Source organism: Macrotis lagotis, chromosome 5 (assembly GCF_037893015.1).
Source record: "Macrotis lagotis isolate mMagLag1 chromosome 5, bilby.v1.9.chrom.fasta, whole genome shotgun sequence".
NCBI classification, from domain to species: Eukaryota; Metazoa; Chordata; class Mammalia; order Peramelemorphia; family Peramelidae; genus Macrotis; species Macrotis lagotis.
The window spans coordinates 162605239-162626272 of record NC_133662.1 but is presented as its reverse complement, the minus strand read 5'-3'; the positions used below and the strand labels follow the sequence as shown (position 1 = coordinate 162626272).

General features: G+C 35.4%; 1 protein-coding gene across 2 annotated transcripts in view; it reads right to left on the bottom strand.

The window, feature by feature from the left end:
* SASH1 (SAM and SH3 domain containing 1) overlaps positions 1 to 21034 on the bottom strand; it is a 471174-nt gene that overhangs the window by 221970 nt on the left and 228170 nt on the right. The window contains exon 1 of one of the 2 annotated variants that reach the window (XM_074187790.1): positions 6334 to 6593. The exons of the other annotated variant lie outside the window; for it this stretch is intronic. Coding sequence (XP_074043891.1) covers positions 6334 to 6441 — 108 coding nt within the window. The 5' untranslated portion in view covers positions 6442 to 6593. Of the gene's footprint in view, positions 1 to 6333; positions 6594 to 21034 lie in introns of those variants that run through there. 2 annotated transcript variants of the gene reach the window in all.

Here is a 21034-nt window from a genome sequence, read left to right as displayed (position 1 = left end):
TTTCTGAACTCTTTGTGACCCTATCTGATAATATCAAAAATAATGGAATGGTTTGCCATTTCCTTCTCTAACTCATTTTATAGAGGAGAAAACTAAAGTAAACAAGGTTAAGTGATTTGTTCAGGGTCATACAGTTATGAAATGTCTGAGTCCAGATTTGAACTCAGGAAGATGAGTCTTCCTAACTCCAAGTTACCTATTGAATGTTTTGCAATTTCATTAATATCTATAGACTGTAAGTACTCTACTGTATTTATAGACAATCTTCATGAGCTTTTAGCAGCCTTCTTTTTCCCCATTAAATACTTACAACCTGATAGTCAATCTTTGGGTGATGAAATCACTTTGACTATATGGAACTAGGTCCCTATAAGCTTTCTATGATTATTATAGCCTTAGAGGAAAATGCTAAATATAGTTATTTAGTTATTTATCTATATCCTACATATATATATATATACATATATATGTGTATATATACACCTTTTAGGAAACATAATTCAACTATTTTTTTATTATTTTTTCCATTAAGGTTAAGTATTTAATAATTACCCTAGTTTCACTGCATTCCAAAGTAGAGTTTGTAAGATCATAGGCTTTAACTCTTTAAAAAATGATGATCATAGTTAGAAAACTATATACATTTATTAAAAATAAAGATAATGATTTACTCTGATCTCATTTTGCAGATGAGGAAACTGAAGTCCTGCCTTCTAATGGAAGTCAATTGTCCAACTTACAAAAGCTTTCAATAGATAAATTGTGAAGTCATTTAGTTTTTTCTTTTGAGAAGACAGTGGCTTTAAGTGTATATGACTTTTATTAGTGTTTATATGTCTATCATTAACAGGTAATAGACTACTTTGTTCTAAAATCTGACATCATGAGACCTTCCAGAAATAGTTGAGGTGGAGTTAAGCAATAACTACCGAAGCTGAAGGAAAAAAATATAAATGGGAAATTATAATATAGCTTTAACTGTCTAATTATTTAGAAGGAAGGAGAAAATGTTGGGACATTGCAGGGGGCAGGGGTGGGGGTGGGGGGAATGTAGACAGAAAATGGAAAAGACAAACTCTTGATACTACATGGGAACATGTATTCTGGGATTTGAATTAGAGATATAAGCACTGACTTCATAAAGCTTATATTAAAAATAATGAAAACATGAACTAAGAGACTTCTATCTAATAAAAACAAAGACCACCAGGTAGGTTGAGGGAAGATCAAATAGGAGTTGCAAAAGAGGAACTTAAGAAGGTTCAGAATCACTTGAGTGAATCAAAAAGAGAAGGTGATAAGAGGTAGATTTGAAAAGATAAGCACATTATCAATCACAGTTAAGGCTATTAAAGCAAGGCTCAGGAGTTGTATCTTTGGCAGGAAAGATCTTTGACTTCAGATCTATTCTGTCTTCCTCTTCAGTTTTGTAACCTGTAGTAAATCTCAGTAAGAGTAGGTGGAGATGTTAATTGTCTTTATCCATTTCTAAGGCAATATCAATAATGCCTTTTTTTCTTCTTCCAGATTCCTTACCTTCATCTTGCATAACATTCTGAGTATGACTTAAAAAGTTAACAGATAATTAAGAAGATCCGGGATTGTGTGACTTAAGTCTTTGGAAACCTTGATTTCAACTTACATGTACTAACATTTAAGAGGAATGTTAGTATTCCCATAGAACTCAAAGTCAACTCAACCAGACATTTGAACTATGAAATGGGGTAATGGGGAGATCTGATGACTCAATTCAGCCATAGGAATGTGAAGAAATGAACAAGGTTTAAGGTCTCTGAAAAGTGGATGACCCCTATGAAAGACTGTGTTGATTTTTTGATTATAGCCCATCATTTCATGGGAAATGGCTTAAAATGATGTTGTATAACCCTTTAAAATTATCCCATTGATCAAGTCAGGACTGGAGTAGCTAAGATATAGCCAGAAAGCATTAATTTCATTCCCTCCCCATTTAAAGTATATTTCCAGATTACATAAATTCAGTCTAAAGAGGGTAAAGGAAAAAGGGTGATTCACCAAGTTTCTCTAACTACTGGATGCAAATTACAGGAACCCAACATGTTAATAATAGCAAAGTGTCAAGGGGGAATGGTGTAAAATGAAAGATAAGGTAAATGAGAGGTACTTATAATCTTTGCCCCAAATACAAGCTACTAAAGTGAGGAAACTGAGGGGAATTTAACTTTCCTCCCCTCCCCATTATCCAATAGACTCAAAAGGAAAAGGAACACTCTAGTCCAGATAGAGTTCTTCATTGTCTACTGTGACCATGATTACCCTCAGGATTTCAAGAAAAGGTTTATTTTTAAAGGAAAATAACTTTTTTTTTGAAATATGACTAATTTTTTATTTGAGAACTAAAATCATCATATTAAAAATCCACTCACTGGATAACAAGATCATGAGTAAAAGTCCACTATTTATAACAAACTAAATATTTAATAACTAATACTATTTTCAGAGTGGCTGCTCAAAGTATAAGGAACATCATGAACAAATTATCTACTGAATAAAAGGTAAAGGGCTAAAATCATAGATTCTCACTTTCATAATACTTAGCAGAAGCCTCATTCCATAATGAAATATCACATGCACTCTTAAAAACTCAGAAAAAAATTTCAGTTATTGCATAGCATGCTCCCTATGAAGAAGTTTTAATTATACAAACCTTACAGTTATTTCAGAAGTTGCAAACACATTTCAGTTTGCAACATGAATCTATTAAAATAGCAGTTGGCTATTAAGTTTCTCAAGTATTTGCAGCTAGATTTAGATGTTCCACTGCCCTCAGGCAGCTTAGTTTCCTCTCATATTTTCCATTCCTCTTCATTAACACTTGTATTATTCATCCTATTTTTAGCATTAATTAGAGGTTGAACAAAGCCCAGATTCATTTTTTTTTGATGAAAACATAAATGTGTCATTTCTTCTCTAAAATTACAGTGGTAAAATCACCACCAAAAAGCCTTCATACAGCTTCTAACTGGGCAAAGGTGCAACTATACTGTGCTAATATGGCTCAATCTACTAATAAATATTTATTAGTGTGCCTACTTCATACTATGAACATGCATTATTCAACTATCACTGAATTCAAGGACTCATTCAAATATGTAAATATTACATATTTATTGGATGCATATTATGCAAAGTTTTGGTTTGACTAAAGGCAATGGAGTCATAGATGATATGGGTGAATAGGCTACAATTCTAACAAGAAATTTAGGAGTCTCTTTTTTCAAGAGAAATAAAAGCTATCATGATGGAAAAACAAGTACACCTGAAATATCAAAAACCTCTATTAAGTATCCTGGGTAGATGGCCCTTGGAAATATCAGCATAAAAGTCAGAAAGGCTAAGGTGTGGATGGGTTACAATTTTGAAATTAGGCATGGATCTATGCTAGTCATCGGCAATGATGGCCCTGACATTCACACTTCTACCAAGGTCACCATTGCTTTCCAGGGAAAAAAAAAATAACAGCATATTGCTATTTTACTTTAATGTTTGTAAGGATTTATCTTGTTAGCAAATTTGAAATCCTAACTCTAATAGTTGTAAGACTATTGCTTACCTCTCTCAGTCTCAGTTTTCTTATCTGAAAAAAGGAATAAATTATATCACAAGGTTATGGTACAATTGTGTTTTGCAAACTTTAAAATAATAAATGTGTTATTGTTATCTGTTATCTGTTAGTTTTGAAGTTAGATTTTTCAGCCAAAAATCTAATATTTAGATAACCTAAAGATTAAGTGCTATTATTATTTGGTCTTAGATTTAGAAAGACTTTTCCTGTATGCATTTTACCTCCACATTAGCATATTGGCAATGTCAATCTATCAAGTCATTTTGAGGTGACAAGTATTAGAAAGACTGTTCTGCTGAAATAGAAAGTCCTAAAAATTGGGATTCCAATACCCAATTCTATCACTTTGGACAAGACAGTTCAATTTCTTTAATCTGTAAAGTGGCAATAATAAAACTTGTTCTGTTTGCTTCATAATATCTTTGTGAGAATCAGTTGAAAAAAGAAAATCACTAAGGGTCACACTAATATAAACATTATAGATTTCACTATTAGTTTAAAATAATAAGGACTTTGGCTTCAATGAGGATAAGAAAAGTTAGGCAGCTAGATAGCTCAGTGGATAGAGAACTGTGCCTGGAGACAGGAAGACTGCAGTTCAAATTCAGCTTCAAACATTATTGCTATATGTGACCCTGGGCAAGTCATTTAACTTAGCCTCAATCCACTGGAGAATGTAGGCAAATCTAATATCTTTCCCAAGAAACACCCACAGACAGTATGATCCAGGAAACTAGGTAGAGTCAAGAAAAGTAAACTCAGCTATAGGTGAAAAATATGGCACTTTTATGTTGTTTGGTATAATATCCCAAAAGAAGCAGCACTAGGAAAGACTTCAATATTCAGAACAGTAATAGCTCTGTTGTAAGAGGATTTTAAATGAATTGCAGTCAAAGTGAAATATCAAGACTCTCCTGCTACAAACCTGGACTCTTCCCTGTAGGCATGTTCACAAAAGGTCTGACATGTCCTTCTAGGTTAAATTACTGAGTAGTTTTGCTAAGGAAAGCATTTAAAGGGCTAAATGTACCCTAAAGGAAAACAAGATATATAAGGGTGAGAAAACACATGTGAAAACAACCTGCTTATGGCAAACTTTACATACTTTTAAACCTTAGTCTATGCTATTAGTTTTGAAAGAACTGCATATTTTCTTCCCTCCTCCATCTGCCCATTGAATAACAGGTTTGATCTCCTTCTGCCCCACCCATCACTAAGTCAGCCAAACAAGACTTTGCAGTAACTGGCCGAACACAGTGCTAAAACCTGCCAGGGGAGAGAAAACAGCTCTTCAGTAAATGCCAATCTACTTCAGGACCAGCTCCCTTCCTGTCCTCCAATCTCCTCCTCTTTCTTTCCCTCCCCAACCCATTGACTGGGATCCCATTCTTTATTGGAGCCATTAATCAAAATATCTGTGCACACATATATAATGGAATACTTAGAACTAGGTTTTTCAATTTTTGGAAGTTTCTAAATAAGAATAAATAATTTGAGGGAAATAAATAATAAGCCATTTTTCCTGTTTTGGAGAATTTTTCAATACAACCTACCATTATACAACCAATCAATTCATTTATTGGGCAATTGAAAAAAAAGTTTTAGGGGGGGGGAAATCAACCTTAATGTAATACAGTTAAAAAACAGGTGTTTCTTCCTATCTAAAATTGCGATTCTTAAAATATAAGAAAAAAATAAGAAATCTATTACTTATCTTTCTGTAATTCTATAGAGGTAACATCAGTACCAAAAACAACCCACAGATCAAATGTAATAACTTGTGGATTTTAAGGGGGGTGAGGGGAAGGACAGGGAAGAAAAGTAATTTGTCTATTTGAAAAATGTCTATTGTATTTAAGTCATCATCCAATCAGTCTTTTCAAACAATAGGGTTGTTTTGTATGATACAGGCAATGCATAATTTTTTTTATATATCTGCATCTTTTTTTGGTCATGGATTGAAATAGCGCAAGCCCCACACACAAGCAAAGACAGAAACATACCCACACATATACACACATACCCCTACCTACCTACCTTACTCTAAAACACCAAAAATCCTACCCATTCCGAGTTATTAAAGATCAGTTTAGATTGGAGCATAATTGGAGAAAACTTTAGAATATCAACTCCTAGAGATATTACCAAGCATTTTAAATGGCCATGACAATATAGAATTTACAACATAATCATACTTAGGTCCACAAACTGAGCAACCAACACACAAACCAGAAAAAAACTGAAAACTGAAAATTGACTTTTGAGGGAGTTTTGAGTAAAGCAAGAGTTGTGTTCCTTTGAAGGTCAGACAACAAAAGGAGAGACAAATACAAGTGGGAGCCATAAATTAGTCCCCAAATCCAAATGTTCTGTGGGATCCTATAGGAAACTCTCTTCCTTGAAGATCAACCTTTCTGGAAGACACCTCTGCCTAGTCCCCACGAACTTTTCAGCAGGTGTCCAGGGGAAAAAAAAAAAACTTGTCTAAACAATAATCCCCAGGGACCAAGGAACTGATCTGATCTGTCGGTGATCCATTTTCATAGGGGGGATTGAAACCCGATCCCCAAGTGCGCTCTCCCTCTAAGCCACAGATCTCCTATCATGGCTACTAGACCTCTGAATGAGGATGCTAAAGCTCGAGCTCATTCTTAGAGAGGAGCTCCGTCCGATCAGACCTCCGAGGTTCGGGCAGCCTTCCTCTCGGGTTCCCCAGGTAGCTAACTCACCAGTATCCCCATGACATCTGTCCAGAGCCTGGAGAAAGCGTCAGACCCGACGCTGTCGGACTCCGCTTCTGCCTCCGGCTCGGGACCTGCGGCTTGATCCTGCTCCATCGCTGTGCCTTCCAGCTCACCCGAGCTTCCCCAGAGCCACTGGTGGGTGGCGATGCTCCTGCCCTCCAGCAGTAAACACTCGTCCAGCCCGGCCGAGCTGCTTCACCATGCCTTCCTCCTAGTCACCAGGATGGTCCCCAGGGCATGCCCCAAGGGGGAAGGGGGGCGGGGGCAGCGTCCTGCCAGCCAGGGCCAGGCTTAGGAGCGGCGGCTGTCCCCTGGCTCGGGCCGGCCGCGTTGCCCTGCTCCCGGCCGCACCAGCCCGCGCTGGAGCACAGACATGCCTTCCCAAAGTTTCTTGCGGGAGCTCCAGGCAGCCCCAGGGGATGAAGGCTCAGCTCGCTCACACCACTGGGCGTCCCAATAGGGAATTCCCTCCAGCCCGGACTCCAGAGGACGAATGCAGAAGGCGTTTCTGCCCGGGGCGACGAGCCCCCGGAGTCCTCTCCGGCCCGCTCCTCCCCTCTTCCGCTGGCCCGGCCAGCCCCGGCCCCCCAGGACTGGGCCCTGCTCTGGTTCAAGTTTGCAGGCAAAGCCCAGGCCCCCTGTGTCCCAAATGAGCTCTTCCAGTTTCACATGACTGCTCCCTCCAGTCGGTCTTCCCCCCAACCCCCCAAGCTTTAGAAAGCTTTTTAGCAACAAAAGGTGCTCTGATGTCAGCTCTTCGCATGGAAATGAGCCACCGGCCGGGAGAACAAACCGCCTGTTGAAAGAGCGGCCCCGCGGAGCTCCCGGCGCCAAAGCTGGGGCTGCTGCCGCTGCTCCCCGGCTGCCCTCAGCTTCCCAAGGCCGCGCTTCTTTTTTGGGGGGGGGGCGGGGGTGGAGAGCGAGGGGGACCGCTTCTCCGGCCTGCTACAACCTGGAGAAGGTTAATCTTTAAACTAGTCCGGCCTGCGGACTTGACTGGGGCTTCAAGTGGCTTTAGTCTCCCCAAAGACTTGAGGAATTTCAGCCCTGCCCCTGTTGGGCAAGATTTAGGAATAAAAACAAGTGTGGAAAGCTTGGGCATGAGCCCTTCCTTGTCATTCGGAGAGGCGCAGCCCTCTGCTAGTTCCCCCTCGCCACCCGGGCCTCCACCCCTGGCTCCCCGGGGAAAGGCAGTGTGGGATGTCGGCGGAGTCTTTGCATTGGGGAGGGCTAGGGTCGGGTTCATTCGAAGACCACGTGTTATGGCTGTAGCACAGTCAACAAACACACCTGTACCAGTGTTCCCAAAGGAGTGGATTCCTGACTGATCCCTTTTAGCCAAGGAGACGCGCTAGAGAAAGAGTTCTTTCTTAGTAATTCTTTCAAAAATTAAAATGAATTGGGGGGGGACTTAGTAGAGCTGCCAAGAATATTACCTTTGATGCTGAAGACCAATTCAATTTAACGAGCATTTATTTTGTGCTGGTACAATGCTAGGCCCTAGGAACTCAAAAACAAAATGTCTCTGCCCTCAAGGAATTTACACTACTGGCTGGTTACAACAAACAAGAAAGTAAATAAATGCAAAATCATTTCAAGAGGGGAACCCCCCCCAACATCTGGGGGATTCAGGAAAGACCTTATCAGAAGGCACAACTGAGCTGGGCTTTGAAAAAAAAATCAGAGATGCTACTACCTGGGGAAGATGTGGAGGGAATCTGATCTGAGCAAGAGGAACCATTTAGGCATAAAGGTTGGAGTTGGAAAAACCATACCTCCAGAGCAATTACCAGGATCTCAGTTCTTTCTTACTGTGTAGAGTCTATGGTAGTAAACCTTGAAGGTACAGAAAAAAGTGAGACCATCTGTTTCCTACATTCTGAAACAAAAACATAGTCATTCTCCCTCATACAGAATATTTATGAAAACAAACACAATCATTTATTAAACATATTCTGGGAAATGAAAAGTATTCTATGTGCATTAGAAAGGTGAAAAAAAAAGCACAAAACTGTGGAGTATAGAGAACAGACACTGTCATCTAGCAAAGTAAAAGATCAAAAGAAAGACTTCTTGGAGAATGTGACCTGTGAGTCAGACTTTTAAGAATAGGTAAGAATTCAAAGAAGAAGTAGAGGGTAACATTTCAGATATGTAGGATAGCTTCAAAGGAAAGAAAACAGTCAATTCAGGACCTTTAGGATAGAGAGATTTCAATTTTGCTGGATTGCAAAAGTGTAAGGAAGTTGTAGAATGAGTTAAGTTTCAAAAGGTAAGGTGTAATAATATTGTAGAGAGCCTTGAATACAGATAAATATTTGAAACTACAATTAAGAAAATATAATTGTCAGAGGTGCAGCTTTAATAGCAGCATTCTTTTTAGTTCAGATTTGATGTTGGGACTCAAATCATTGAACATTTAGTACTAGGAGGTTTATTTTTACCCAAAACATCAAGATATACAAGAATAAAAATGTACTTAGCTTCTATACATGCAACCCTCAGCCTCCCTCACTATAAAAATCATCTGATCATCAAAGCAAAGTGAAGTGATTTTTGTAGATTTTAGAAATCTGCCATGTCTGGAGGACATAATCTCCACATGACTAAGACTTTGCATGTCCTTACATGGAAGGAAGTTGAATCAGGGGAGCCAGGGTCGTTCAGGTCCCAAGGACAAGTTTTCCTGGTCCCACTCCATAATGACTTAGGATAGGGATAAGTCAAGGAAAGTCAGAGCCAATCAGATCCTAGAAACAACTTGGTCTACTTTTAAGTGAAGCCTCCCCATAATGTGCCACTTTTTGTTGGCAACGTATTAAAGATTTTCTAGTGGCCAATCTACCATCTAAATGCATTTAAGACTTTTACTGCACAGTATTCTTGACATGGACTCTACAGAGATTCAAGATAGGGAAGAATGACAATGTTTGATTCAGTTTTCTCCTTTGACATGTTTCCTTTCATATTTGACTTTAAAGCAAAGAATAAAAAAGTATACACTAAACATCATCAGTAGAGTATTAGTGTTCCAGAGAGCCTATCAAAATACTTCTTTCCACAACTACTGTAAAAAAAGTATCAAATGTAGATTTTTAAAACTATGTTTTTCTAAATTTACAACAGTATATATTCTTCTGCCTCAGTAGCAATAGCTGGCTGAAATATAAGGTCTTATGTTTTGTAGTGGAAGAGAAAGAGAAATATTTTCCATTCTAAATCTTGGCACAGTACGTGGCATATGATAATAATAGCTAGCAGTTTAAAATTTTGCATATATATCATATTATTTTACATTTGATAAATGTTTCTTGATTGACAGTTTGTTTTAGTAGATAGACTTGACCTTGGAGCTAAGAAGACCTCAGTTCAAGTCTTGTTAACCTGGGCAGGAATCTTAAGAATTTAGTGTCTCCTGATGACTCTCTAAGATTCTAAGTGTCAGAACATTTGGTACTCTTTTTTGGTAAGTGAAATTCCTTCTACCATTAAAATCATAGTTATGATCTAACCCTGGGGTTCCAAAAGAAATAATATTTATTCTCAAGGAACTTACATTCTATTAGAGTGAAAAAACCATATATATGAAAAATAATGAGAAAAGCATAAAATTTCTAGAAAGAGGATATTAAGCAAATGGGGAGGAGGAAATCAGATCAGGATAAACTTCCAATGGGAGAGGGGACAGAGGAGAACATTTAAGCTAAACTTAGGGATTACATGAGATAGAGATGAGGAAAAAGAATAATCTAGGAATGAGCAAACAACCTGGGCAAAGGCAAAGAGATGGGAAATAAAATGTAGGGGAAATATCAACTAAACAGTTTGACTGCAGAGATGAAGTATCATAGATAACAGTAAAGCCATATTTTAGGCTAGACACCACAATCCAGCTCTGGCATACTAAACTGGGATTTGGAAATCCTGAACCCTAATTCTGTATCTGCTCCTTCTTGATTCTTTTTGTGACCTCAGGCAAAAGACTTGAATCTTTCTATTTTCCAGTTTCCACATCTATATGATGACTCAAGGTCAAGTAATTGCCTCCTAACTCTTTAGAGGTGATATTATGTGTGGGGGTCATTCTATTTCAACACATTAACCATCATCATAGCAAGAAGAGTATGAGAGACATTCCACTGGATATGTTCTTGACCTGTGATCTGGAATCATCTAATAAATCATTAATGAGGTGGTTTAACTGTACACAGTTTCAAAATACTAATGCCTGTGGGGTTACTCTCTAAAATATAAATGAGGTCCTTTCCACAATGGCTACATGAATAAGCTAGTTAGCTTTTCTTAATTATCACTCATATCTCTTGACTCATAGATTGCATGATGCTTAACTCAAGTGCATCGTCTTCTTTTGGTTACATTTAAGATTTATTTGTTTCTCCATAGTCTTGAAGATTTTTACTTCTTTTAGATTTTTAAGAACTTTGAAGGCAAGAACTATGTCTTAGTTATCTTTGATTTCCCAAGACTATAACACAATGACTTCCTTATAGACTAAATGAATCATTTGTGAATTTTTCTTTCCATAAGATTATAATAATAAAACACAGAACTATAGAATAATACTTTTAGAATTGAAAGGCATCCTAGGTTTCATCTAGTGAAAAATCTATGACTTTATAAAAAAAGATTACCCTCTCATTTTATAGATGAAGAAAATAAAGTGAAAAGAAATTAAGTAACTTAAAGAATCACATTTTCTTTCTTTCTTTTTTTTTTGGCAAGGCAATGGGGTTAAGTGACTTACCTAAGGTCACACAACTAGGTAAGTATTATGTGTCTGAGATCATATTTGAACTCATGTCCTCTTGACCACAGGGTCAGTGCACTATCTATTCCACCACCTAGCTGTCCCCATCATATTATCTTTTTCTGTATGTTCAAAATGTCTAGGTCTTAATATCTATCTAGTACTATTTACTAAACTCCAAAGGCTCCATGATCCCATTGACATATTTTCTCCAGAAGTACAGATCACTATCCATCTAAACCTTTTCAGTCTGTAATTCTTGTCTATGTCTTACTATAAATCTTCTAAAATGGAAGATTCTAAATCTGTTTAACATACCTGCATATGAGTGTAGTGCATATGTCAATCTTCCTTCTTTTTTTAAATTGGTTTTTGCAAGGTAATAGAGTTAAGACTATCAATACCCAAGTTCACAAGCTAAATAATTATTAAGTGTCTGAGGTCAGATTTGAACCCAGATCCTCCTGACTCCAGGGCCAGCTATATCTACTGCACTACCTAGCTGCCCCAATCTTCCTTCTTGTTAGAAGACTCTCCTTACTATTACTATAGCCATTATCTCTTAAATGCTTTTCTGCACTCTATTTTTAATCATTTTATTATGAACTTGGTCAACAAATATGGGCATTTAATATACAAAAGGCAGATAAGAATATTGAAAATAAAACCATGACTACCATATATAACTAGTTTTCTAATTAAATTGAACATGATAGCACCCTTCTGAACCATCTCCTTCTCTCCTGTATTTTTAAAAATTGTTCAGTGATATTTTTCAGTCTTTTCTTCTTTTCTATTCTTTATAATATGCCTTCCATTACTCTCTGGGTTATCTACAATTTTGATTCTTAAGAGACAGTGATTTCTGTGATGAGCAACTTTATTATTTTTGTTACTGCTTTTGCTACATACTTCCCAGATCTACTAAATAATAAGAATAAAAAGAATAAAACTAAAATTATGATTTGGTTTATAAAGTGCCTTTTTCAAATAATCTTAAAGGATTTTGAACATCTGAATTGAGTGGTACAACTATTATTAACCTTATATTGTAAATGGAGAAAATTGAAGCATTGAGAGAAATAAATGACTTGCTTCTAGTCTTCAAGTTAGTCAAGGCTGATTTTTTATTTCAGATCTTCTGATTTTAAGGTAATTACTCTTTGCACTATACTCTTTGCACTTAAAACTTCACTAAGACTTTCAGAACAGCCGCTGTGTAAAGTAAATTGATGTTGATAAATTTAAATTTTACTATAAATGTGAGATCTAAGTCAATTTCCACAATTAGAATAATTAATAATTTTATAAATTGGATTTCTGCACATAGAACTATTGAAATCAGCTAAGTCCAAGTGTCCTCAAATTTTATGATTGCATATAAAAATTTTGATGCAACTGTTCTCTGGGCTAAAAAAAATCTAAAAAGTATGAAATTCTAATGTATTTATACATTTTCAAAAGATATCTTCTACTGGTAAATGTCAGTGAGTATAATAAAGCAGATGATAAACTGAAACAAACATGATTAGGGATGAAAACAGAAATATAAATAATTCTCAAATGAACACCTTGGGTGAAATAAAATACTAAATTCTAAAATAAACTAAATTCCTAAATTCTGCTACAAAGTAAGCAATGTTATAGAGAACTAATCGCTAATATAGGTACTATGACATATTGTATCCTAATGTTAATAAGCAGGAAATCAATCTTTTAATGAATTGGCTAATTAGTGTCATATTTTTATTATCAAATGAAAGCATCTGTTTAAAAGTAGATGCCATTGATTAAGGAATGGATAAACTATGGCATACAAATATAATAGCATCTTCCTTCAGGATAAGAAAAAATGAATATGGAAAAGCTAAGAGAACCATGAGAAGATTTCTTTGAGCTACTAGAGAACAAAGCATAAAAATAGCATATACAGTGGCTATAGCAATATAAACATAAAGATCAAAGCAAAATTGAACATTCTATAATTATGTTCACAAATTTAGAGAAGAACTAAGAAGCTACACACTTCCCTCTCTTTGCAGAGTTGGGGCACTATGGGTAGAGAGTATTGTCATAGTTACTGTATTGCTTGGTTTTGGTGAATGTTCTATCCCCCCTTCACATCTTCCCTCAATTTCTTTCCCCTTTGTCTTTCTCTGTCTCTCCCTCTCTCCTTTATCTTTGTCTGTATCTCTCTTTAGTTTGAATAGATGACTGGGTAGGGGGAAGGGATAGATTTAGAAATGAAGATGATTTTAAAACAAAGGCTATCAGAAAATATGATTTTTAAACATAAAAGTTAAATCTTTTTCAATAGGATATATTTGTTTAAAATGAAGTCATTGGAACTACTCAAAACTATTAAAAACTCATCAAAGTCCTGGGATGAACCTGTCAAAAACTGCAAACTAGAGGTTAGATCCTAGTAGAGTGGAATACTTAGAATTCTTAGACCCACTTGTGGCCCTATTCCTTATCATTTTTATTAAAAACAAAAAGGGAAGGAGAAGCAAGAATTCAAAAATCTAAGGATGAGGAAGAAATCATTTAGAGTTGATATCTTGCTTGACATACTTGTCTCATAATTTTCAAGTCCTGAGTCTGTGCTCCAAAAAACAGTTCAGCTTCCTAAGAGACAGATGTGATACATAAGAAAAAGGACTAGATTTGGAGACATAATATTTGAATTTGAATCTCAGCTCTGTTCCCTATACTATATTAAATATGTACTTAGAGGAGTCAGTTAACCTCTCTGACTTCTTCATGAGATCACAGCTTTGGAGCTGAAATGTAATTCAGAAGACATCAATCCTAAACACTTCATTTTACAAGGGAGGAAAACCACCTCAGAAGCTTGAAATTATCAGGGTTCATGAGAAAACCTAAATATCCAAGGTAGGATTCAAGCCCAGTTCTTTTTCATTCAAAGTCCAAGTGCTCTAAATACTACACCACACTGCCTGATCCCTAAAATGGGTATAATGAGTCCTACCCACCTCAAAATATTACAAGCTCCTTGAGGACAGGAATTATTTCCCTTTTTTTTAACCCTGTATTCTGATAGTAGGTGTTTAATAAATTGATTTACAAACTATAGCATATTTCATAAATATGTTATCTAACCAGCTAGAGGAACTATAGTTACCTCAAAATAAGACACTTAGATCAGGCTTGTATGTAAGCAAAAAAGGGAGAGCTAGGTGGTGCAGTGGACAGAGCACTAGCCCTGGAGTTAGGAGGACCTGAGTTCAAATGCAACCTAAGGCACTTAATAATTACCTAGCTGTGTGACCTTCAATAAGGCATTTAACCCCATTGCCTAAAATTTAAAAAAATGTTTAAAGAGTATATTGAATAGAAAAAAAGATTGTGTTCATATGACAATGATCCCCAGATCATACATAAAAGATTTTTGAAAACAATAAATAATTATATAAGATGACTAATAGATTATAGAAATTGTATAACTCTTAAGGACAAAACTGTCTCTTTTAAAAATGCTTTAAGAAAAGAAGATATTACCATTCTTTCTTTTTATTTTAACTAATAACATATGCTTGGATATGGAAAAAACAAACAATATGAAAAGTCTAATTTGTTTTGAATATGTTGCATTTATACCTCTCTTAGAATGAGCAATAAAGACAGGTACCCATTCCATTCTTTCCTGGAGTCATTTCCTTTCTGGAAGCCCTAAAGTGGGATGAGGAATGCAATCCACAGTGCTTTGAAGGATGCAAGTACAGAGATAGCCTGGAATGTTCATAATTTTTCATGGTTCTCTTAAAAGTAAGCAAGCCTAATTTCTTCCATCATTAACTCTCAAATTTAGGGGTAAGGATGATGGGGGTAGAAAGAAAAAGAGAGGGGAAAATGAGAATTTAAGTTTAGGGAAAAAATGAAGAGGTACTGTCTGAGGTGGGCCAAGACCAGGGGAAGAAAGGCAATGGGTTATCCAAACCCTTTCCTTCCTGGGGATTAACTGACTCTGGATCCTTAAGAGAATGATATGAGCCTTCAGATATTGAGCAAAATGATGGTTTTGCCTGGAAATATTTTTCTCAGGCATGAAAACACCACAGTTTATATCTATCTATCTATCTATCTATCTATCTATCTATCTATCTATCTATCTATCTATCTAGGAAAACCAGACTCAGAATCAGGAATACCATGATTTCAGTCAACATGTACTGACGGTGTGACTCTTGTCTAGTAACTAAACTACTCATTGTTCTAGGGTCTAGAGTTTAGGCAACTCTCTAAATTGCAGAGAAGGTACTGACCTACACTGATCCTCACAAATAGAGGCTGACAAGAATTTGAGGGTCTCGCTATACTGCAGAGAAGGTGATGACCTGAATTAGTAGAGGATGTTATCTAACCAGAAGTTTCATATAGCAATGAAATCATAGATTTTCATTCAGTCTTCTTTCTCCTCCTCCTTCTTTTCCTCCTTCTATTCTTCTCTTTCTCCCGTTTCTCTTCCACCTCTCCTTTCCCTTTTCCTTCTCTTTCCCCTTCCAGTTCTTTCTCCCTCCCACCACCTCCTCCTCCTCCTCCACCACCACCATCATCATCATCACCACAGTAATCTAACACTTTAAAGTTTATAAAGTGCTTGTGACATATATAATCTCATTTGATCTTCACAATTACATGAGAGACAGATATTATTATTCCCATGCTAATAGCTAAGGGAATTGGTCATAAGAGAACTGATCTGCCTAGTATCACACAGGAGTTATGAAAGTAAAAATTCCTATTTCAAACATTTACTAGTTCTGTGACTCTGAGCAAGTCACTTTACTCCTCTCAGTCTCAGTTTCTCCTTAGGGCAATAGGTTAATAATGGCACTTAACACACAATTCTGGTGAAAAATCAGAGATAATATATGCAAAATCCTTTGTATACCTTAAAGTGATGTTTTTATTCTTAATTATTCTTAATTTTATTATTCTTAATAGTATTAATATAGAAGAATTTCCAGTGAAAATCACTCTAAAAATTACAATAAACATAAATATATAAGATGATGCAGATGTAGTCATAGATTTGAAATATTCTCCAAGTCAAGAAAGTTTTGGTTAATGAAGAGTTTTATCTGTTTATTTCTTTATCTATCTATTTATTTTAAATGGTTAATAATAAAGTCTAGCATCTGACTAATTCTTTATGGAAAAAAGATACAAAGATCACACAGGCCATTGTAATATTTTGGGAAAAATAAATACTCATTCAAAGAAAGGAAATGGTAATATCCTCAGTTCCCCGAACAAAGACCTTGACACTTAATTATTCTCCAAACTTCCTGAGCATAGAATTGCTGTTTTCCTGCAATCTGATCATTGCTTGATATAACCTGTGAATGTATGAAACATAATAATTCTTCACAATGTCCTGCATTCTCTCTTTTCTATTACTTTTTTGGAAGATTCAGTATTTTTAAGTCATGTGGAAGCATTATTTTTGTAGAAGTGCAGTTCTCCCTTTGAATGTTTATAATGCACTGAGCCGATCATTCCTACTCTTACAAAATAATCTTAGGGATATATATTTTTCTTCTTATATCATTTGACTCCACCCTTTTCACCTCTATAAGTAACACTCTTCTCCTAGTCACGTTAGGCAATTATTTCCTCCATGGTGCTTTTAAAAATTGCTTATTTCCTGTGACATACACACATACACAAACATAAAGACACAATTATCTAGAATTTTCTGGGTTGTCATTATACAATTGGAGATAAAAATAAATGAACTCAGTATAGAATTCATCAAGAGAGATGGTGCCATGAGAACAACCCAGTAAGTGTACCACATATGAATCTAGGTAGAACTTGGAGGGTTCTTAGTTTTACCCCAAAATAGTTGTAGGAATGACCAAGTATAGCAACTACTGCTTAAGAAAGGACTCAGTAAATGTGCTACATAAGTAAGTAGCATATTTTAGGTTTGAAGTCATGAAAGAGAAAAAATGGAACTATATTATTGGAGCACTTTAACTTTATCCTACCATGAAATAAAGCAACACAATCATTTGAAAAAAAGCAAATAATGGACTACCTAACCAGAGGAAAAAACAAAGAATAGACCCTAAATGCTGATTCCTTCATAGTTCAGGAATGGGACAATTAGATACTCTTCTTTATCACTAGAGATTCTGGGGGCAAAAAATCAGATGATGTTGATCTCAACATTAAAAAGGGACCATCACAAAGGTCTCTTGTCCTAGGGATGAGGTCATTTGGACAATCTAGTCCATTAAGAAAAAGCTTATTTTGCTTACAAGGGTCACCTATTAGGGCAGGAAATCAGTCTTTCAACCAGAGAACTAACATCTGGCCTGAGTCTACTGGACTGAAATGTCAATTTCCTGATCTAATGGGAGACACATGAAAGGAAAAAAGAATTAAAAAAGAGAAACTTTTGTTATAGAAATTTAAAAAAATAAATAATACCCAAGTATCAATCCTCCAATAGGAAACCTTTTGCCAATGGGATAAATAAAAAAGCAAATAATAGATAACTATTTGCCTGATTTAGACAAAGGTAACACTAAATATTATTTAGAGGTTTATGAGAGCGTGTCAGCAAAGGGATGCAATAGTTCCTATATTTTAACTCAGACTCAAAGGAAGGAGTATAAATAAAACTAGGGAAAGGAATGATTACCTCCTAAAAGAAAAATCCAGCTAACTTTTAAAGCTATTTGTTAGTACAACTGTATATAATAAAGAGTGTTAATGTAGCATTATGCTTATGTATCAATTAAAGGCAGTCATTGAAGAAAATACCTATTTAGGAGTATCAAGTTAGACATGTCCTTTTATTATTGAATATATTTGAAATTAATTTAAAAAGCATTTCCTTTCAAATATTCTATATTTCAGATTGACCCTTCCCTTAGATAGTACAGATTAGTGGTTTCACTGTACTCTCATTCTGTCTCTCTGTCCTCTAGATAAATCTTAGTACATATTACTTCTAGTCAAAAGATTTTATTCTAATGAATAGCTCTAGACCTTAAATACTTTATATCTTTGTGCCCCAGTTTCCTCATTTGTAAATGACGACAATGATATTAACACAACTACTTATCCCAAGGTTCTTATTAACAATCTAGAACCTTAATCAGAAGATCTGGTTTCTAGTTCTGTCTTTATCCACACATAACCTATTTGTTCTGAGTTTCCATTGTAAGGGACTTGGATTAAATGACTCCCAAGGAATATTCTGGGATTCTATGACTATACCAGGAATGAAAGAACAAATACCAGCATAAATATCCAAACATATATTGAGATGGGTTTAAATTTAAATTGTTATATAATCTAATCAGACTTTAGGGAAGTAGTCATAATGACACCTCTTTTTTAAATTTCTTTTCCTCAAATATTTTAATAATTTTCAATCCCATTAACAACTCTATGAGGAACATAGAATAGTCATCATTTTTCCCCATTAATTCATCTTTTATTTCCCCCTTGAAAGTCTTAAACTTTTACTTATACTCTGATTGTAAATGAAGAACTCCTTTCAAAACCTCTGTTTAAGGAAGGTTTCCAAGACAGCAATTTTTTAATTTCCCATTCAGTTGCAAATCCCTAGACCTCTTCATTATTCCTCAGTGCCCATTACTTTTTCTTGAAGTCCCCTGCTTTTCAGTTTAATTTTGTGTGTTTTATTTTCTAATTAGATTACAAACACCTTTACAGTAGACACTGGCTTTCATTTATTCTTATAACAAGTGCTTAGTACTAAGTGCTTAGTAAAATTTATTAGTATTTTTAATCATTATTATTTTTCTGATCCTCATCTTTCTTAAACTATGGTTTCTAGAACAAAAGTTCAACTGTCATAAGTTCAAAGGGAAGACTAAAAGAACTATCACTTTCCTACTAATTGCTCCCTTTGCATTCCTAAATCCTCTTAGGGTTTTTTTGGTTGTTATATATCACACAATTGATTTATAGAGTTTTGAGGCTGATAAAATTTCCAGCTCGTTCCAGATAAAAAATGCTAACTAACTGTGCTTTCCCTGTCTTGTGTTTGTAGAATAAATTTTTTTTGAACTCATGTTCCTGAGTTTACATTAATCCCTAATACAATTCATCTTATTAGATTCAGTTCTATATCTTAACCAGTTGACATCCTTTCAGATTCTATTCTCATCTACTGTGAGAGATATCCTTCATCATTGTGACATTTGCAGATTTGATAAGGATATCACCTCTTGTTTTATCTAAGTCATTAATAAAAGTATTAACCATTATCATAAATAAAGATATACCCAGTCTAGGTTATGTTCAGATAGGCATCCATAGAGGAAAGTGTTCCATGCTCTGCCTTGACACATCTGGAACTAATCTGAACTTCACATAGCCCTTGACACCCAGGGAAGGCAAATGAAGTGAGTTTTACTTTTATATGCTTCTCTCACTCAATTACATTAACTCAAATCATCTGAAATGATCCATTTCAAAGTAAACTAGGAAGACTTCTATGAGTTGATGCAGAGTGAAGAGAAAAGTACTAGAAAAATAATTTACACAATAACCATATTATAAAGAAAAACAATTTGAAAAGCCTGTAGTAGAACTCTGATCAATGCAATGACAAACCATAAGTCCATTGGTCTAAAGATGAAACAGATCACCAACCTCCTGCAGTGGAGATGATGAATTTAATATGTACAATGAGACATATTTTTTTAGACATGCTCAATGTGAGGGAATTATTTGGCTGAACTATGTCTATTCAATATGAGGATTTTTTAAAACTATTCAGTAGGGAAAGAGGCAGAGAAAGAGATAATAAATACTTGTAAAACTATGTAATTTAAAGGAAAAATCTCAGAACACATAGTTAAAACTGTATTGATCTCCCTCTACAATTTCCTGAATGAGTAAATGGTTATGCTACCTCTTCTTGAAGACTTCTAGTGACAGAGAACCTACTCCCTCTTTAGATGAGCCCGCATTACTTCAAGACAGTTTACTTATGTGAGCTTGTTATATGCTTATTAGTTTATTTAATATTTACTTATTAATTCATTTTTTCTTATATCAAGGCAAAATTTCACTGCAACTTCAGTTCATTTCTTCTAATTCTGCTTTGAAGTTGAGTGAAACTAGTCTAATGTCTCTTTCATATATCAGCACTTTATATCTTTAAAGGAAGAAATTATGATTGCACTCCACCCTCAATCCTCTTTCCCAGTTCATTCAGTTGAATTTCATATAGCATGATTTCAACTTCCTTTCTTAACTTAGTTGTTCTCTGAACATTCTCTAATATATCACTGTCATAGGATCACAGGATCATAAATTTCAATCTGGAAGGGGCATAATAAGCCATCTGATCCAGCCTCCTCATTTTTGCAAATGAGGAACCTGAGTTGAAGTTCAGAGAGGTTAAGTAACTTGCCCAAGTTCACAGAGGAAGTCAATGGAAAAAATTCTCTGATTCAAAGTCCAAGGATCTTGCATACCACATGTAGTCTGACCAGGGGAAACAACAGTGGAACTATCCATTCTTTGCTTCTGGATAATACTATCTATTGATGAAACCTAAGATTTTGGCTTTTATTTTTTTTAGCTGCCATTTGTATGTTAAGCTTATAGTCCACAAAAATCTCCAGGTATTTTTCAAATAAACAATAGCCATATTTCCTCATCCTCTTTTTTTTTAACTTAAGTGCAAGGTTATGTGTCTAATTCATGGTCATGCAGCTAGTGAATAGTTGAGGAAGAATTTGAATCCAGGTTTTCCTAACTATGAATCCAACACTTTGTTACCCCCAGCTGGATTTTAAAGTTATCTTCATAATAATTATATTGTTCCCTGAATAATTAATCTAAAGATAAATTATATTTAATTACATAATTAATTTTTAAATATGTATTAATAAGTGT